The 21683-nt window shown below is 39.8% G+C and overlaps 1 protein-coding gene across 1 annotated transcript in view; it reads right to left on the bottom strand.

Moving 5' to 3' along the window:
* The window catches only part of LOC124722896 (acyl-CoA synthetase short-chain family member 3, mitochondrial), a 320410-nt gene that overhangs the window by 68361 nt on the left and 230366 nt on the right, over positions 1–21683 (bottom strand). Inside the window, exon 9 of the mRNA XM_047248037.1 lies at positions 13505–13577. Coding sequence (XP_047103993.1) covers positions 13505–13577 — 73 coding nt within the window. The remainder of the gene's footprint in view (positions 1–13504; positions 13578–21683) is intronic.

Here is a 21683-nt window from a genome sequence, read left to right as displayed (position 1 = left end):
TCCAGCATATCGAGGGTAGATTGAAGTCACTACCGACTATAATTGTATGAGCTGGGTACTTATTTGAAATGAGACTCAAGTTTTCTTTGAACTGTTCAGCAACTATATCTTCTGAGTCGGGAGGTCGGTAAAACAATCCAATTAATAGTTTAGTCCAATTGTCAGGTACAACCTCTACCCATACTACTTCACACGAACTTTAATTTCGCTACAAGGCAAACTACCTCTGACAGCAATAAATACTCCACCACCAACTGTATTTAATCCATCCTTTTTGAACACTGTTAGGGCTTGGAGCTCTGGTTCTTTCCCAACACAGCTATGACAATTTACAACTACAATACCAATCGTTTCTACAACTGCGCTACTGTGTTTTACCTGCCCACTTTTAGACGGATGCCCCTTCTGTGGTTCCCTGAGACCCTCTAACCAAAAAAACTGTCCAGTACCCTCCACACAGCCCCCAATACCCGTGTAGCTGCCTCCTGTGTGTAGTGGACTACTGACCTATTAAGCAGAACCCGTAAACCCACCACACGATGGCGCAACTGAAGACTCTGCAGCCTACACGGTCTCAGAACCGCTGAGCCTCTGATTCAGACCCTCCACTCAGCTCTGCACCAAAGGGGCAGAGTCAGTTCTATCAATGATGCTTCAGATGGTGGGCTACCCCTTAATCTCAGAAGCAAGACTGGCAGTTTTACCATTTCCGCTAGCCGCTCAAAACCAGACAGAATCTGCTCCGATCCAAAGCGACATACGTCATTGCTACCAACATGAGCCACCACCTGCATCTGGCTGCACCCTGTACTCTTTATGGTATCCGGAAGCACCCCTTCCACATCCAGAACGACTCCCCCTGGAATGCACATGGAGTGCACACTGGCTTCCTTCCCCTCCTTCCCAACCATGTTCCTAAAGAGCCCCATTACGCGCCTAACATTGGAGGTCCCAACTACCAGCAAACCCACCCTCTGTGAATGCCCAGACCTTGTTGGCTGAGAAGCTTTCTCTGGAACAGCATGGACGACTGCATCTGGCTCAGAGACATCATCAGCCACAGATAATGCCCGAAACCTGTTTGTCAAACAAACTGGGGAGGCCCTACGATTGGCCCCTTCGAAAGTTTTTCACTGCCTGCCAGACTTTGGAATGATCTCCCACTCGACCACGTGTGAGGGGTCAACCTCACTGCAGGCAGTACCTGGGGCAGTCACAGCAGTGGATCAATTGGAGGACATGTGGGACATGCTCAACGTCCCTTGCATCACTGCATTCGATCCCCCACAGTGACGCCCATTGGCAGCAGCCTCAAGCTGCGTGACAGAAGCCAACACAGAGTGGAGCTGTGAGCAAAAGGTCACCAACTCAGCTCGCATCTGTACACAACAATCACAGTTCCTATCCATTACTGCAGTCGCTCCTGTTTGGAGCTCGTAAAAATATGCAACCAACGAACAGTGTACTCGCCTTATTAGCAGCAGGAAATCGAACTGCTCTCTCACTGACGGTCTAACCAACATTGTGTTGGTCTTTGGCACCTATCTTGACCATGAGTTGCATGTGTCATGAAAAATGGACTTGGCCAAATTAGACTTATGGCACTGCCATCAAACAAAAACCCAGCATCCACCAACACAGGTACAACCAACACCTCCACCAAGTGAAATGCCCTGCAGAAGAACAGATGTCCAGAAGAATGAGGATAAAACACTAGTATGTTTTCATTATGGATACCATGCACACATTGTGCACTGCTGCAGAGAAAGAAAATGAGTATTCAATGACTATTACACCACAAGATGTTAACCATCACAACAGTTTTATTCATGCCAGTGAATTGCAGATGATTATAGCTGACCCGTGTGCTGAACCTCATAATTGTATCCTGGATGAGGTCACTCTTCAGCATGCCATAGCTGGCTGCTTCACTGTACAGAGGTACCAGCTGCTCATGCAGCCACAATATTCAGGAACACTAGGTGAAGCAACCATCTATGGAGGTGAGACCACCACAGATGAAAATCCTCTGTGAATGACAGTTACCAAGATGACAGGAAATAACTTCAATAACCAACCAGTCCAGGCATTAGTGAACTCAGGGGCTTCTTTTCCTGTAATTTTGAATGCTTATTATCACCAGCTAAATAAGACAACATTCTGTAATACGCAATCAACAATACAACAAGAATCAGCTTAATTTTTCGAGGAACTCCTCAACAGAATAGAAGTAGTGACTCTTCAATTTCAATATGAAAGCACATGGATTACTGCTAAGATTTTTAAATTCGAGTGGCAGCTTATTGAAAATTGATGCAGTAGCATACTGCACACCTTTTTGCACAAGAGTTAAGGAAGTCTGATCCAAACAAATGTTTGATTTCTGCTGAGTATTAACTGAGTGAAAGCTTCTTATTCTTGGGAATAAGCTAATATTGTTAACAAGAAATGACAGTAAGGAATACATATATTGTGAGGCCAATGTCAAAATACCCAGACTCATGAACAGGGATCGGCAAGAGGCTCGCGAACTTACACCAGTTATTGCCCTAACCACCCGCATCTGAGCCAAAATATCCTTTTAGAGTGGGAAGGATTACCCCAAAATATAATACCATACAACATAAGCAAATGAAAATAAGCAAAGTAGACTAATTTTTGTGTCAAACGATCACTCACTTCAGATACCATTCGAATAGTAAAAATGATAGCATTAAGGCTTTGAACAAGATCCTGAATGTGGGCTTTCCATGACAGTTTTCTATCTATCTGAACACCTACAAATTTGAACTGTTCAGTTTCACTAGTCATATGCCCATTCTGTGAAATTAAAACATCAGGTTTTGTTGAACTGTGTTTTAGAAACTGTAAAAACTGAGTCTTACTGTGATTTAGCGTTAGTTTCTTTTTTACAAGCAATGGACTTAGGCCATGAACTGTGCTATTAGAAACCGAGCCAATGTTGCACACAACATCCTTTACTACCAAGCTAGTGTCATCAGCAAACATAAATATTTTAGAGTTACCTGTCTACATCTACATCTATATGATTACTCTGCAATTCACATTTAAGTGCTTGGCAGTGTGTTCATCGAACAACAATCATACTATCTCCCTACCATTCCACTCGCAAACAGTGCGTGGGTAAAACGAACACCTAAACCTTTCTGTTCGAGCTCTGATTTCTCTTATTTTATTTTGATGATCATTCCTACCTATGTAGGTTGGGCTCAAGAAAATATTTTTGCATTCAGAAGAGAAAGTTGGTGACTGAAATTTCGTAAATAGATCTCGCCGTGACGAAAAACGTCTTTGCTTTAATGACTTCCATCCCAACTCGCGTATCGTATCTGCCACACTCTCTCCCCTATTACATGATAATACAAAACAAGCTGCCCTTTTTTGCACCCTTTTGGTGTCCTCTGTCAATCCCACCAGCTAAGGATCCCACACCGCGCAGCAATATTCTAACAGAGGACAAACGAGTGTAGTGTAAGCTGTCTCTTTAGTGGACTTGTTCCATCTTCTACGTGTCCTGCCAATGAAACGCAACCTTTGGCTCGCCTTCCCCACAATATTATCTATGTGGTCTTTCCAACTGAAGTTGTTCGTAATTTTTACACCCAGGTACTTAGTTGAATTGACAGCCTTGAGAATTGTATTATTTATTGAGTAATCAAATTCCAACGGATGTCTTTTGGAACTCATGTGGATCACCTCACACTTTTTGTTATTTAGCATCAACTGCCACCTGCCACACCATACAGCAATCTTTTCTAAATCGCTTTGCAATCGATACTGGTCTTTGGATGACCTTACTGGATGGTAAATTACAGCATCATCTGCAAACAACCTAAGGGAACTGCTCAGATTGTCACCCAGGTCATTTATACAGATCAGGAACAGCAGAGGTCCCAGGACGCTTCCCTGAGGAACACCTGATATCACTTCAGTTTTACTCAATGATTTGCCGTCTATTACTATGAACTGTGACCTTCCTGATAGGAAATCACGATTCCAGTTGCACAACTGAGATGATACCCCATAGGCCCGCAGCTTGATTAGAAGTCACTTGTGAGGAACTGTGTCAAAAGCTTTCTAGAAATCTAGAAATATGGAATCAACTTGAGATCCCTGTCGACAGTGGCCATTACTTAGTGCGAATAAAGAGCTAGCTGCATTGCACAAGAACGATGTTTTCCGAAACCATGCTGATTACGTATCAATAGATCATTCCCTTCGAGGTGATTCATAATGTTTGAATACAGTATATGCTCTAAAACCCTACTGCAAACCGACATCAATGATATAGGTCTGTAGTTCGATGGATTACTCCTATGACCCTTCTTAAACACTGGTGCAACCTGCACAATTTTCCAATCTGCAGGTACAGATCTATCGGTGAGTGAGCAGTTGTATATGATTGCTAAGTAGGGAGTTATTGTATCAGCGTAATCTGAAAGGAACGTAATCGGTATACAATCTAGACCTGAAGACTTACCCGTATCAAGCGATTTGAGTTGCTTCCCAACCCCTAAGGTATCTACTTTTAAGAAACTCACGTTAGCAGCTGTTCGTGTTTCAAATTCTGGAATATTCCATTCATCTTCCCTGGTGAAGGAATTTCGGAAAACTGCATTCAATAACTCCGCTTCAGCGGCACAGTCGTCGGTAACAGTACCATCGACACTGCGGAGTGAAGGTATTGACTGTGTCTTGCCGTTCATGTACTTTACATATGACCAGAATTTCTTCGGATTTTCTACCAAATTTCGAGACAATATTTCGTTGTGGAACCCATTAAAGGCATCTCGCATTGAAGTCCGTGCCAAATCGCGTGTCTGTAAATTTTAGCCAATACTAGAGGGCATATCTTTTATATAAATAAGGAACAGGAGTGGCCCAACATTGATCCCTGGGGCACCCCCCACTTGACTGTACCCCACTCAGACCCCACATCACAGTCATTTTCAACATTGTGAATAATGACCTTTTGCTGTCTGTTGCTAAAGTAGGAGGTGAACCAATTGTGAGCCTTCCCCATATTCCATAATGGTCCAACTTATGGACCAATATTTTGTGATCAACACAATGAAACGTCTTAGTTAAATTAAAAAAAAATATGCATAGTGTTCGAAACCTTTTGTTTAACCCATCCAGTACCTCACAGAGTAAAGAGAATATAGCATTTTCAGTTGTTAAATGACTTCTAAAGCTGAACTGTACATTTGATAGCAAATGGTGGGATACAAAATTATCAATTACCCTTACATACACAGCCTTTTCAATAACTTTAGCAAACACTGATGGCATAGTAATAGGTCTAAAATTGTCTACATTATCCCTTTTTATAAAGTGGCTTTATTACCGAGTACTTTAATCATTCAGGAAACTGAGAATTTCTAAAGGAAAAATTACAAATATGTCTAAATACAGGGCTAATATGTGCATCACAGTACTTTAATATTCTGTTGGGCACTCCATCATATCCATGAGAGTCCTTAGTCTTCAGTGATTTAATTATTGACTCAATCTCCCCCTTGACTGTACCACAGATGAGTATTTCAGACATCAATCTCGGAAAGGCATTTGCCAAGAGAGTTATATGATTCCCTGTAGAGACTAATTTTTTGTTTAATTCACCAGCAATTCTCAGAAAATGATTGTTAAATGCTGTACATATATCTGATTTATCAGTAACAGAAATATTTTTTACTATGAGCACTCCATCTGTAGACCACAAGTGGCCCATCGGGACCATCCAACTGCCATGTCATACTCAGCTGAGGATGCGGATAGGAGGGGCGTGTGGTCAGAACACTGCTCTCCCGGTCGTTATGATGGTTTTCTGTTACCGGAACCACTACTATTCAGTCGAGTAGCTCCTCAATTGGCATCACAAGGCTGAGAGCACCATGAAAAGTGGCAACAACGCATGGCGGCCGGCATGGTCACCCATCCAAGTGCCGGCCATGCCCGACAGCACTTAACTTCGGTGATCTGGCGGGAACCAGTGTATCCACTATGGCAAGGCCATTGACAGTTTTACTATGAACTGATTTTATACCGTTGACCTTGTGCTGCTGACAAGACAGTGCCTTCACAACTGACCATATGGTTTTAATTTTATCCTGCGAATTAACTATTCTATTTGCATACCACATACTCTTTGCCTTCGTAATAACATTTTTAAGTACCTTACAATGCTGTTTGTAGTGGGCTACTGTAGCTTGATTGTGACTACTTCTGACATTTTGATATAATTCCCACTTTGCTCTACAGGATATCCTTATCGCACTAGTCAGCCACCCGGGCTGCCTATTACAGCTAGTACCCCGTTTAGAATGTTGTAATGGAAAGCAACCCTCAAAGAGCATTATAAATGTGTATAGGAAAGCATTATATTTATCATCTATGTTATTGGCACTATAGACATCCTGCCACTCTTGTTCCTTGACAAGGTTTAAAAAAAAACTTTCCATTGCTGTTGGTTTAACTTTACTATACTGTTTGTAATTATATGTCACATCTGTTTGAGTACACAAGCATTTTAGTGTTAAAATTTGTGCATCATGGTCTGACAGGCCATTCACCCTTTTGCTAACAGAATGTCCATCTAGTAATGAAGAACAAATAAAAATATTGTCTATGGCTGTGCTACTGTTCCCTGCACCCTATTTGGAAGAAACACAGTCTGCATCAGATCATATGAATTTAGGACATCTACCAACATCCTTTTTCTTGTACCATCATATAAGAAATTTATATTGAAGTCACCACATACAATAATTTATAAGATGTTTGAAGAACATCTAAGCCAACTGACAACCATGCTGAAGTGTGTTGAGACTGTAGGTCTCCACCAGAATCGGAAATATGCCTCCTCATTGCCCAAGAAATAAAAATCTTAGAGCATCCAGTGAGTATACAAAAATGGATGGAAACACAAGGGTGCTGACTGACCTTCAAGGAATCCTTTGGGGAAATACAGGAGTGTGGATGAATCTGAGACATTCCAATACTAAATAGCATTGCAGTTGAATAGAGGGAAGACTGCTGAAAAACCATAGAAGCCTTGAAGAATGAAGAACTGATCAAAAGAGAATAACAGTTAATAAACAAAACATTGTATTAGAGAAACTGTTATCTGATTGGGTGGAAATGGTTGGTTGCCATCCCAGCTCATCTGCAGCCAGCTATCCTAAAGTATTTCCATGACTCTCCAACATCAGGTCACCTGGGATTTGTGAAAACTCCAGACCAACTTAGACACAGGTACCACTGGCCAGGTCTCTGGCACTCTATTAGACACTATATGAGCAACATTAAGGAATGCCAATGACACAAGGGAGTTCTGCAATTACTCTCAGGGCATCTGGCACCAATCCCACATGCAACTGTGCCATTCCACTGAATTGGATTCAACTTCTTGAGGAGGTTCCTGAAGTCAACAAATGGGAATCATTGAATAATACTCTTCCCTGACAACCTCATCCTCTATGCATGCTATCACCAATGCTGTGCTGACTACCAAAGCTCCAGAAATTGTGAAATTTCTTGTAGAAAGCATCATTTTGAAGCATGGAGCACCCCATGTGCTGATCTCTAACCATGGAAAAGTTTTTCAGCCAAGACTAGTAGCAGAGATAATTTCATATTGCAATATCATCCACAGAATAAAAATTGCCTACCATCCACAGATGGGGAATGGCCCCACAGAACACTTTAATAAGACATTGCCAGATATGCTCTTGATGTACAGTAATGTTAAACAGAGAGGTTGAGATACAATACTGCCCATCATGACATCTGTATATAACACAGTGAAGCAAGACACTATAGTGTTGACACTGTTCATTATGCTTCAGGGTCAGGAGGCCAAAATGACAATGGATACATGATTCCCGTTTCAAACCATGTGATACTCATGATGGCTATGTGAAACACCTCTTCACCAGGACTGAAGAAGCAAGGCAGCTGGCTTGCATACTGATCTTGGATGCCCAGGAGAAAGTCTGAGAGTGCTGTAACACCAGGTGTCAGCCAATAAGGTACAGGCCAGGAGACATGGTATAGGTTCTAACACGAGTGCAGAAAGTGGGACTATCAAAAAAATTACTAAAAAGCACAACCAGAACTGGAGGCTCTCCCATCATCACTATACAAGGGACTATTACAAGATCTAGATCCAGGATTCTGTAATCAGCTCTAATGACAACTCCTCAAAGGGCAGGTCACTATTTCTGCAGGAGAGGAAGCAGTGCCACAAGCTGTGGCATATACAGTGTAGCATAGTGGTTAGCATTCTGGTTGGCATGCTGTGGGTTGCCTGTTCAAACCTGACCAGCAGCATTTATTTGCTATCCAGTATTTATCAGTTCTGGAAGGGTCGTGACAATCTTATGTTTGTATATTCTGGAATACTATTAGATATTTGTATGAAAAGCTGCTCTCTCCCTGCAGAAGATCATTTCTGTTCTGGCTGTACTTGACGTCAGTTCTAAGTCTTGCACTTCATTGAGGAGCCTCCCTCCAGATTTCAACTTGATTGTGGTTTTGATATGACAGTATCATTTAAACAAATGTGTCTTGGTAGTGTACACATTGTCTGTATTGAATAGTTGGTAGGTGCAATTTTGGATGCCAAAATGAGTAAATAGTCACTGAATTTCAAGCACATAATTTCAATGTCATGACATTTCTACTACCCTTCAGTTCAATTCCATTTGCATCACTATTTTATGACATTAAAAGTAATGAGCTTATAACTCTTGACTACAGTTTGTAATTGAAGGAATTTTAGTTGCTTAATATGCTTAACTTCCACATTGTGTATAGGACCTAAGAATCAGCTGGGTCTTGGTTAATAGCCCAGGAGAGAAAGCTTTGAAAAAGTGGTTGGGAGGCAAAATGTGGAGAAATTTTGATTTTCAGGTATGTTGTATTATTACCCCTCTCATGAAAAAATCCAAGTTATAGACCTTCTCCCTTTTGTGTGTTATCCACCACCTTGAAAAAACACAAAGATTTGGCACTTTTTTCAGTTTTTCCTCAGTAACTGGTTTCCAGTGGTTTTACACAAAAGTGTCATTACCAGTTTTAAAAAGCATTAAATTTTCTATACATTTCATACATAACACGTTGGAAAATTCAGAACAACAACTGAGATACGATGCTGTGAAAATCTCCAAAAATGCCAAGAAATTGCAAAAAGTTAGATATGTCAGTGGTTTTGTCTTAATAACATTTATAGTGCAGTTTTGTGCACAGTGCATAATGACCATTGTTACAGAGCATTTAATGTCCTTTAAGATTAATACAAAATATTTGTAACCACCCCCTACACACAATGAGAAATGTTGCATTAACAATTTTAGTGAAAGTGGATCAAAAATACCATCCTCAGTCAAAAATAGTATTCCTGAATGTAATATTATTTTTAAGCCATTTTAGGTATACAATATATATGCATAGTTCAAGAGTGTCATGTAATTTCTGGGGAATATATATTTTTAAAAAAGAAATATACAAATTTTTGACAGTTCATTTCTTCAACCAATAGGCAGTGGACCACCTAACTCATCTTCTTTCATGTTGTATTCAACCTCTGCTGCATTACCACATCATTTGCATCCACAATGAACACATTCAGTGGATCATTGAAGTCCTGCTTTTTTTGCAGTTACATTTGTTGACACAAGTCTTTTTGCACTGGCGTGAGATCATGATCAGCAATGCCTGTGAAGCTGATTCTTCAGTCATTGGTACTGTAGTCACATCAACAATGTCCTTCTTCCTGACCCACCTTGCATGTCTTTTTCATACTGTATCCACATTTGAACATGCAGATAAGTTCTACATGCACAGTATTGAACTGCATCCCTTGTTGGAGGTAGGCATGCCAGATCAAATTTGGTGTTTATAGCAAAAACATTAGGGAAGTGAAGAGATCAAAAATCATCTATAGAACTGTTTGAGACACATTCACATAAAGTTCCACAAGGAAATTTTCAGTTGCTTCCACAAGCTTCTCTCTCTCTCTCTCTCTCTCTCTCTCTCTCTCTCTCTCTCTTTTACAACACGATGAACATTTTAGTCTAAGATCACAGAGGTGTTTCAAGTAACAGACATGGTCCCTCCCAATGCATGAAATGTACCTTTTCCATTCCACAAATTAATGTTGAAGTCAGCATTATCAAACAAAGTGGTATCACAGATTCCACATTCTGAATGAATTCAAGTGAAGATTTATACACACTATTGTCATAAACTTCAGTACAAATGCCTTCTATAATGATACCAGCTGCAACCTTGAGGATTCAAAAATGATCTTCCTCCAAGTTACTTCTCCTTTTTATGTACCAGATATCACTGCATATTTTTGAACCAGTCTTTTTTTTAAACATGAAAGTTGTGTCTGGCAATATGAGTCAGTAAACAATACCCCATACCCATAATTTTTTAAAATCTTGATTTTACAATTCTAATGTCCAGATGAAACTCTCCTTCAGTCTGGTAAACCAACTTCTCAAATGGAAACTGGCACTCTTCAGATTTCTCTTCCAAACCCAGTAGGTACTCTACTGCACAATTTTTTGTAGCACGATAAATGGTGTGCTCCATCAGCTGTTACTAAGTCGGTTCCCTCACATAAAGTGGAAGTGCTCTGAAGTATTTCATGTAGTCCACTTGTGTACTGACAATATTCAGAATTAATTCTTTCATGGACAGTTTTCCACACAAAAACATTCAATCGCGTCAGCCCAGAGGGGTTTTCCTCTGTTTCTCCTCAAATTCCATAGGTAATTCATTGCCACAGAGGAAGTAATGGTCTTTGAAATTGAAGACATATTCATACAGTGTCCTAAAAGACAGTCCAGGTGTGCACCAAGAAGCCCCTCTTTGGAGGTAAGCTGCTATCAGCTTGTCACAATTATATCTCATTTGGCATGAAGAATGACTCTAGATTTTGTTCATGCTATTTAAAAAATCAGAATGTGCTGTACATTTGTGCTTTGCACTCGACTCATGTAGTCTGTTTACAAGTCTCTCTTGCACTAACAACATTTCATCTTCACTCAGACTTTCAACATAGATGAAGCACATAACCAAATGTAAATCTGAATCTGACATTGCAAATGAACAAGCACATACTGCAATACATCAAGAACTTCCACACACAGCAGTTCAATAGTAACTGACAGAAACTTTGCAAAACTTCAAGAGCTGTCAAGGGGGATGGGGGAATACTGGAGAGGGGAGGGAGTGAAGGAGGAAGAGAAAGCCATGTCAACAATGTGTCAGCAATGAAAATGCAATAGGATCTATTTCCAACTGTGTTTCATTGAAACACAAGTAAATGTTAACGTGTTGACAATTTGTGTTTTTGTTTTTCAAAAATATGTATTCCCCAGAAATTACATAAATCTCATGAACTACATGTATATATCATATACATAATGGCTTTTAGATGATATTACAATCAAGACTACTATTTTTGTCTGAGGATGGTATTTTCAGTCTCAAGTCCACTTTCTCAGCATGTATAGGGGGTAATTCCGAATATTTTTTATGAATCTTTAAGGAAATTAAATCCTCTACAACAATGGTTACTATGTATTGTGCACAAAACTGCACTAAAAAAGGTTATAACGGCAAAAACTACTAAAATATATAACTCTTTGCAATCTCTTGACTTTTTGGAGATTTTCACAGCCTCATATCTCAGTAGCTGTTCCGAGTTTTCCAACACATTATGTATGAAACTTTAAAACTGATAGTGGTATATTTTTGCCTAAAATCACTGGAAGCCAGGTACTGAGGAAAAACTGAAAAAAGTGACATTACTTGGTAGTTTTTCCAAGATGGCAGACAATGCACAAAAGGGGGAGGAGGGGGGGGGGGGGGGGGAGTTGGGGGATCTAAAATTTGGATTTTTTTACAAGAGGGTTAATACATACAACTTACCTAAGGATCAAAATTACTCCACCTTTTGCAAATCCAATATGTTATCCCTACTGGGTTATAATGTATTTAAGTCTCTACAAAATATAAATAAGAAACAATGCACAAAAGTGCCTCAGTGCATATTAAAAATGTAGAATGCTCAAGTTAATCAAAACATTAAAGGCAAAAATTACATACCATTAATTTGTAGACAAATAACTGAATTGTTGAATACACAGCCACTTTATTCTTTTCATCTTACTAGGATCACACTGTGTTCTAACTGCCCATTACCACTGAGTTACATACATTTAGGCGTCAGATAATGGAAAAATACATTTTTTCCCCTTTTTTTCAATGGCTTAATGCCAAAACCATGACAGAAATATAAAGTAAAGAAGTTGTACTGTCAAATGGCAGAAATATCATTCAAACTCCAAACACCAATAAAATAATTTTACTTGTTCATATGGACGTAATGAAGTGTGATAAAAACTAGACAAATTGAAGGTTTATATGCAAAAAATGTAACTGTTTAGAGTTTTCAATCTGTTAATGTGTGGTTAAAAAACTGATAGTGATGTTAAATCACTAAATAAATTTTTTGTATGAAACTGATATGTAACAGCACTTGTGTTTGTTCATTTATTGCCATTTAATATAATGCTGAGAGATATAAAGACATGTGTGGCAAAGAAGAGCACTACAACATTGTAGGTATCTGATGACATTATTTAAGAAAAATTGTCAGTAACCTTAAAATATATTTTCAATAATTTTTTTAAACATTTTCAGAGTGTTCAGTAATGAGGTGGAAATAATACATTCCATCAAATTGTTCACTGAAAGATCAGTGCTGCAAGCTATAAACTTCTTGACACTTCTGGTTGTTAACATTGGCAATGTAGACAGTGAAATTTGTAAATTATGTCATAACTGGTCTGTTTACAACAACTACAGGCAGGAGCAATAAAGGAGACAATTTTATGGCTAAAGCAACTTGTAAATTACCAGAATGAGATTTTCACTCTGCAGCGGAGTGTGCGCTGATATGATACTGGCAGAAGTAGAGCTGTGAGTACCAGGCGTGAGTCGTGCTTCGGTAGCTCAGATGGTAGAGCACTTGCCCGCGAAAGGCAAAGGTCCCGAGTTCGAGTCTCGGTCGGGCACACAGTTTTAATCTGCCAGGAAGTTTCAACTTGTAAATTAGTTTTGGTTTGTTACTGAACCTATTTCTGTGAAATTCCATTTTTACAGAATATTTCTTTTAGGTGTACATTTATTTTAAATTTATTTCTTTTTATAGCAATGCTCCATTCACTTCCTTCAGTTATGCAGTTGGTTGGTTAGTTATTTAGTTAGTTAGTTATTCAGTCATTTAGTTAGTTACTTTCAGATTTCATGGATCATTTGCATGATAAACAGTAATGATGTGGAATGTTTCATTTTACATTCGCATTCCAAATTAATTGGTAAATATGGCTTCATGCTGAATATTTATGTTATAGTTTTTAGAAAAAACATTTAATTTTGAGAAATAGCTGATACAGGAACTTACGTGGAAGACTTTCTCGGCCCACTGTTTGGTTTCATGATCACAGTGCTCTCCAGCGACAAACAACGTTCTCAACCTAGAACAAAGTCAATGTGCTTATCGAACTGAACCTTTCAAGGTAAGCAATTTTGATATTAATAGATAAAAATGTTCTTAACTGCTATTCAATCTGTGATAATATTAATGAATTTATAGTATACTAATCACTTACAATAGCTGTCATATTCATTCATATCACTTCTAAACTGAAGCTGAAAGTGAATATTAATATGCTGATGGAGTTGGAGGAGTGTCCACTTACCACTCAATAAAACAGAAAACAATACTGGGAACAGGCAAGACGGTAATGTATACAGGTGCGAAAAGGATAATTATAATGCTCCAAATTCCAGATCAGTATACAGGGTGTTACAAAATGGTACTGACAAACTTTGAGGGATTGTAGAGGGTGTCTTGGGGAACAAATTGAGGATGGAATCCATATCTGGAAGTGCCATCCAATGACACTACTCATAATTGAAGTTATAGGCACTGGTGCCTGTCATTAGGCCATTCCTTTGGAAGCAAATGTAACTTTGCATGCTGACAAACCAAGGCAGAACATCTCACAATGTTGTTTGTTATTCAGTGATTGTGACTCAGTGCCACAACCACCAGTGGAGAAAAGCGAACTAGCTGCTACATAGACAAGCCTTGTCTCCTATGAATGTATGTATGCAATTGTCTGTTGCCTTGGTGGATGATAGTTTCAGAAACAGGTTTCCATTCACACAGTTTATTTTTCTCATGGACTCCTCTAAACTCTCCTATTGCCTGAAACCTGCAACCACTAACACAACAGAGCATACCGTTCATAGTAGACAAGGCCTGGCTATGCACCAACTAGCTCCATCTTCTCCACTGGCGATCACAGTGTTCAGTCATTATCACTGAATGACATTCAACATTGCGAGACATGCCACCTACATTCCGTCAGCGTACAAAGTCATGTTTACTGAAAAAGGGGTGCCCCAGGGCAGGTGCAGGCTCTTGTAACTTTGATACTCTGTAGGGTCTTTGGGTGATGTTTCCAGACTTGGATTCCTATCTTCAGTTTTTCATCAAGAGTCCATCTTCAGCTCCTTGAGGTGCATTAGTATCATTTTGTAAGAATCTGTAGATACAAGTTATAAGCAAGGGCATATATAGTCACCCTAGAAGCTGGATCAGCAGAGATAAGATTTAAAGGTACTTTGTGCCCCCACTAGTTCAAGATTTGGAATAACTGCTTTTCATCACCTAGCCACGCACATTTCCTTTTTCTCCTATTCTCTATCTCCATCATGATGAAAGACATTTAGAAAATTAAAAAAGCTGGAGATGCAGCCGCATTTTTAATTAAAGTATGTTTCAGTCCTGCACGAGTTGTCTCTAAGTTCAATTTTTTCATTTGTGACATGTATTACTAATAATCAGTGAAACTTATCACATATAGTGGACACGATGGAATTTCCTTAATTTCTAGAGGGCAGTTTAACAAAAATAAATGCAGAAACTTTTCTTGATTCATATTACAATCTTTTGAAGAGCCTACATGCCATATACTGAAAGAAATAGAGTTGTGTTGAGAAGCACAGGAGATGCAATATATAATGTTAAAAATCTCAGATCTATGAACTTTGGCCACTTGCAACTCAAACTAAAAGTAGTCAATTGTGCTTGTGTATATTATGTATTTATACTATAAAAGCACATGTTGATGTATGCTTCATGTTTTGACATAAATTTTCTAAAGTGGCAATCAAATGCTATATGTCCATTTTAAAACTATATTTTTCAAGTTTTTGGGAAATGTTTCATGGGAAACTTTTTATCACAAGGAACTTTGGAGGTGATGCTGTGTCCAATGATTTGTTCTGAACATTTTTTAATGTTACATCTTTCCATTTACTGCAATGAACATTAACAGTCCTGAAGGCGAAATTCAACCTCTAGAGTGACCATCCCTCTATAAATGATCATCTCCAGAAAATCTTAGATCCTACTGAAACTGGTAACTAAGTTATGTATACAAATAGAGAATATACTTCTTTCTGTAATGCCTGACATTACATTTGTTTCAGATGATGATTCCTCACCTAGAATCATACAACCTGTTGTTGTTACATTGGTAATACAGCACCACATTTCATCCTTGCTATAACTGTATCCAAAATGGTGGGCTACCTTTGTTTTGTTGTTGTTTCTTTCTCTTCCTATGTATGTCACTGAATGCTGATGTGTGAATACAAGTACACTATGAATGGTTGTAATTGTTATTTATTTATGACTTCTTAAACATCAGTACATTCTAACCAGTTATGGGTCCAAAGCAGTAAATCTGTGCAGTGAAGTATGTGTCATGCTGGTAGGAGTATATTAGGGGTCAACAAAAACTTTCCATTTGAAGGCCATAGAGTCCAGAATCAGTATGCTAATCAGGCAAAATTGCTGTGAGCATTGAGGACATCATCTCACTGACACACCAGGTAGATGATACCCATTTGGTAAAACACTTTGTTCTGCTGTGTGAATAAGTCTCTAACTGCCTGCTGCTCATCTTCATCCAACAGGAATCATTGAACCTTCAAGGCCTTCCTTAAGGGACCAAAGGCATGATAATCACATGAGAAGGAATCTGGACTATTGGGAGGGTGCTTGAGCGTCTCCCATTTGAGTTGGTGTAGCTTCTGCACTACAGTGTTTGCGATAAAAGGGCATGTGTTATCATAAAGCAGGAGCACCCCTTTTCATCCACCATTCCACAACAGTGGTTTTTGACAGACATGCTGGCCCATACATATTCCTCATCCTCTGAGGGATGTCTACTGGTATTTGTCCTTTGATGGCCAAGAAAAAGAAATTGTGACAGAACATTGGTCTTGTTTTGACACATTTGGTAAGAATATTGCCATAGTTCACATTTCCACATTTACCGCACACACATCAGAAAGGCATAAATGCCACACTAATCCCTTGCCTACATGTCAGTACTTATAGATGTCTGCCCCCGGTAGCTGAGTGGTCAGCGTGACAGGCTGTCAATCCTAATTCCTGGCTGGGTCAGATATTTTCTCTGCTCAGGGATGTCTACTAGGGATGTGTTGTCCTAATCATCATCATTTCATCCCCATCGATGCGCAAGTCACCGAAGTGGTGCAAATTGAAAGACTTGCACCAGGCAAGCGATCTACCTGATGGGAGGCCCTTGTCACATGACATTATTATTAGTGCTTATAGATTCACATAGAAGTCACACTACATTTCATATGCACTGTAGCAATACCCTCAAATGGTTATGTCTCTTTATTGTTTGCAAAACTTGTTGTGGTTTAGTGTTTTGTCAAAATCATAAGCATTTGAACTCTCTTTTTGGAAGAAACCAGTTAAGTGATTTAATACCCATGAATTCAGGGTTTCCAAAAAATATTGAAATTAAAGTTTGACGAAAACCACTACTGCTGTGGTAGATAAACTAAAGATTAAAAATGATTACACATGAAAGTTTAAGATGAAACTATTTCCAATCCATGAAATATGCCATGGGTGCTAGTCCTGCAAAAAATGCAGAGAAGGATATAGATGCTTGGACATTTATTCTTTTGTATGTAGATAAATATCTTCAGGCACACGAAAACTCAACAAAAAGGAAGCTTGGGATACCCCAGAAAATCTTTATGCTGGTAAGACTAAAACTAGGTGGATGAATCTTTTGGATGCTCTGTTGGGCACCACATTACCCAAATTTGAAGGAAATGTTCAGAATTCTGTAACTTGTACCCTGGATGTAGCCACAAAAGTGTAGAGCATGGGTGTACTAGTTGATGGTGCTAACTGCACTCTTTATGCTGAGAGGTTTACTAAAAGTTTTCATGCTTTTACAGATGGGTATAGAGACCAGTAGGACTGCAATGCGTGAAAATTCATCATCAGAAAACGTCAAATAAAGTTTGCTAAATGGAAATATGGAAGCATACTTCAAGCTAGACAAAGATGGTGGTGACAATGCTTTACAACAAAGCATGGTAAGAAATCACAGCAAAGGTTTTACAATGATAAACAAAAAAAGGAGAAAAAAAAATGTTTGTTTTCATGGAACTATGGTCACTTCAAGTCTGACTGTCGCCACAGGCAAGAATCATCAAAGAAGGATTTGAATTGAGAAGACAAGTCACTGTTTTAGTGGTGTGTCAGATTTTAACCAGAATGAATGGATAATTTATTTCAGAGAACCATCCCACATGACTTCAAGAAAAGGGTGGGTGCTTTCAAAATTTTGTACAAGAAAATTTCAAACAAAAAATTGTAAAGTATGCTAATGTTGGATTAATTCACCAGGTATATCTTCCATCAAAAATGGTTTGCTTTCTTAGCCACTAAGTTGTTGTCAGTCTGTGCTTTGGTTTCTGATAAATATGGATGTACAATGTTCAAAAGGGGTGAGATATTTCGTTCTGGATTGGAGTCAAATAGCATTTATAAACTAGTAAATGTTGAAATTGTGTCAGTCAAGTACACTCTAGCTGTCAGTAAAATTATAACACACTGGAAATTCCTGGATGGAACAATGCGTAAAATAAAGGGAAGGCAACCACTCACCTATAATGGTCTGATGTGTGGTGCATAGAAACACATGACAGAAATAGTGTTCACACTAGCATTTAAGCTCTTACTCTTCTTTTCATGAAAGTATACACAGTTACACACACAAACACCCAAATGTTCACTACCATGGCCACAGTGAGACTGATTATTGACTATCAGTTGTTGAGAGCAGTTGTCTGGGAAGATGAAGGTGGAAAGTGGATAGAGAAGGACACACAAGGCAAGGAGAGGCTAATGAGATAGTGTGAGGCAGATCTTTTGACAGATGTCTCAGTGGCTGGACACCAAGATGAGAGGAGTCCAGAGGGTAGAGCATATAAGAGATATACAGAGAGGAAGAGGGTTGGGGCGAGGGAAGGGGGTAAAGAAGAGGAAGATGGAGACAAAAAGGTTGACAGGGAGGGGAGTGAGAAAGAGGAATGAGTGGAAAAGAAAGGGGGGGTGGTGGTAGAGAGAGAGAGAGAGAGAGAGAGAGAGAGAGAGAGAGAGAGAGAATACCCCTGCATGGGGGAGAAGAAAGAGGGGTGAGAGGTGGCAGAAACAAGTAGGTGATCTGCATGAGGAAGGAGCAGTGTGGAAAGAAGGAAGAAGTGTAAAGGTAAGGGGAGGCAGTGAGATACAGGTAGCAGAGTTTTCCAGAGGGATTGTGAGGGTGCAAGGATATGCTGGAGAGACAATGTCCACCAGTGTAGTACAGAGAAACTTGTACTGCAAGGGAATAATCAAATGGCTGATTTGTGGAAGCCATTTGTGGTTCTGTGTGCGGATTGTTCAGCAACTGGATGGTCAAGTCTGTGGTTTGCCACAGTTCAGTGGTGTCCATTCATGCAAGCAGACATTTGGTTACTTGTCACACCCACGTACAATGCTGTATAGTAGTTTCAGCACAGCTGACATATAGTGTGGTAGCTTTCAAACACAGCCCTGCTATTTATTAGGTAGGAAATGTCTCTGGCTGGATTGTAGTAGGAGGATGTGTGAGGCAGGTCTTAGACCTGGGCCAACTGCAAGGGAATGACATAGGGTGCAGGACTGAAATAGGGATGGGCAAGGATATTCTGTAGGCTGTGTGATTTGGGTCAAATTTTGGGTAGGATATGCCTTATGTCAAGGCACAATGAGAGATAGTTGAAGCCCCAATGAAGGATGTAATTTAAATTTTCAAGGACAGGGTGATACTGAGTGATCAGAGGAATGCAGTTGATGGCACGTTGACAGGTTTACTTTTGTCAGAGAAGAAGATGGCATGGGAGATCTGTTTACAGATGAGCGGGATGGGATATTGTCCATCCATTAGAAGCTCTGATTTTAGTCATCCAAGTATTTTGAAAACTCCACCCCCTGACTACAGCCAACCAAAGCATCACATAGAACATTGTTCACAATGCAGTTCCAGCCTGCCACCAACTGTAATCCTCTTCCCCTTTCACCTGGTCATCTCTGATAATCTTTCAGGAAGTTCTCAAATTCAGAGTGGTCTCACTTTTCTTTCCTAAGCCCCTCCCCAGTGAGTCCCACATCACTCCTATGGAGTATGTAGCCTGAAAATCAATCCATGCATTATCATCCTTTCTGCAGACAGGGGCACCACCACAGTGGTCATGACTCATAGTGACTATGTGGCTGAGGGTCTCCACCGACATTCCAAAACGTCTGCACACAAAGCTTATGACCATGATCCCATCCCAAAAGTTTGATGTGACCTACAGCAGCTTCTCAAAGTCCTTGGTTCACCCCAAAACCTGACACTTGAATAAATGTCCCTCATCACACCAGCAACCCCCTCCCCCCCAGCCCTACATTTTACCTACATCCCAAACTCCACAAACAAAACACCTAGAGATCTTGCTGCAAGTCATCCCACTGTGACTGGGTACAATGCTTCTGTGGAACAAACCTCTGCCTTTGTTGACTAACACTCCCAAACTATCGTTCATAATCTCTCACCCTACATTCAACACACTGCTCACTGCCCTTGCCACCTTTCCACAGTTGCTGTCCATTGCAGCCAGACTCCTTGTTGGTCACTGTGGATGTGATGACCTTGGACACCAACAGCCCCCATCCCCATGGCCATGAAGGAATACTACTTTTCTCAACATCCTTCTGATACTGCCTCTTTCCTAATCCTTCTAGCCAACCACAACCTGACCCACAATTATCTCAATTTTGAAGGTCAATTCTATAAACAAGTCCACGGTACTCACATGGTACCATCCAATACCTATTTATTTATGGGCCATCTAGAGGACTTCCTGTCCAGTCAACAACCAAAACCCAGTTCAGGTTCACTGATGACATTTTCATGGTCTGGTCTCATAACATGGACACCCTTTGGTCTTTCCTCCAGAGCCTCGGCACCCACTCCCAAATAGCTTCACCTGTTCCTTCTCAGCTCAATCAGACAACTTCCTAGATGTTGATCTCCACCTCCCAAATGGCTCCATAAATGTGTCTGTGCATAAAAAGTGTAACAACCATCAACATTACCTACATTTTGACAGCTATCGCTCATTCCATGTCAGAAAGTCTCTTCTTTACAGCCTTGCCAACCCTGAATGCTACATCTGCAGTGTCAAGCAGAAATTTTCAAATTATACTGATACACTTACCGGAGCCTTAATGATCAATCTCCTATCATGATAATCCACAAACAGATCTGCCATACCATCTCCTCCTCAGACATCAGTAATCAACCCCCCCCCCCCCCCTCCCCCAGGCAGTCTGGGAAGGTAAAAAAAGTAGTGTAGTCAGGCGTTTTTCTTTCAAGAAAATGATTTAAAAGTTGTTATTGCAAGGGTTTTAACGGGGTCAGAACTGTAACTTTTTTATAGCTACTTATAATTTTAGCATTTGTCTTCCAAAACATTAAAAGTACTCCATACCCCCATGTCTAGGCCCTCCCCACCTACAAAATATCATCTGGGTACCCTTGCTCACTAGGCTTTGACTACCTCTCATCGTGTCCTCAGATGAGGGATATTATACCCAAAATCCTACCAACATTGTCTAAAGTAGTGTTCTACTGTCCATCCAACTTACAGAATATCCTTGTCCTCCCTATTCCATTCCTGGGAAAGCAAGAAGCTGGGGGATCTTGCCACACCAACTACCACAGTTAAACATATAACTTCAAGTCATGCAGCCAAAAAGGCAGTTTATTTGAGACAGTTGACATGAGAGTTGTTAAATAATATGCATAACAACCCTGTAATCATTCTGCATGACAATAAGAGTTTTCTTAGACTGTCCCAAAATCCTGTGCTGCATTCTACTCTGAAACATGTTTGTGCTAAGGAACATTTTATTAGACAGTATGTGAAAAAAGTGAGATTGTTGTTAAGTACGTGAAGTTAAAGGAAATGCCTGCTGATATATTAACTAAACCACTTACTAAGACACGACACATTATCTTATTCATAAGTCACCAAACTAAGTGGTGGTGTTGTTACATTAGTAGTTTGGCACCACATTTCATCTTTGCTGTGACTGTCTGCAAGGCAGTGGACTATTTTCGTTGTCTGCAAGGCAGTGGACTATTTTCGTTGTCTGCAAGGCA

Source organism: Schistocerca piceifrons, chromosome X (assembly GCF_021461385.2).
Source record: "Schistocerca piceifrons isolate TAMUIC-IGC-003096 chromosome X, iqSchPice1.1, whole genome shotgun sequence".
Lineage (NCBI taxonomy): Eukaryota > Metazoa > Arthropoda > Insecta > Orthoptera > Acrididae > Schistocerca > Schistocerca piceifrons.
This window is presented reverse-complemented; position numbering and strand designations above follow the sequence as displayed.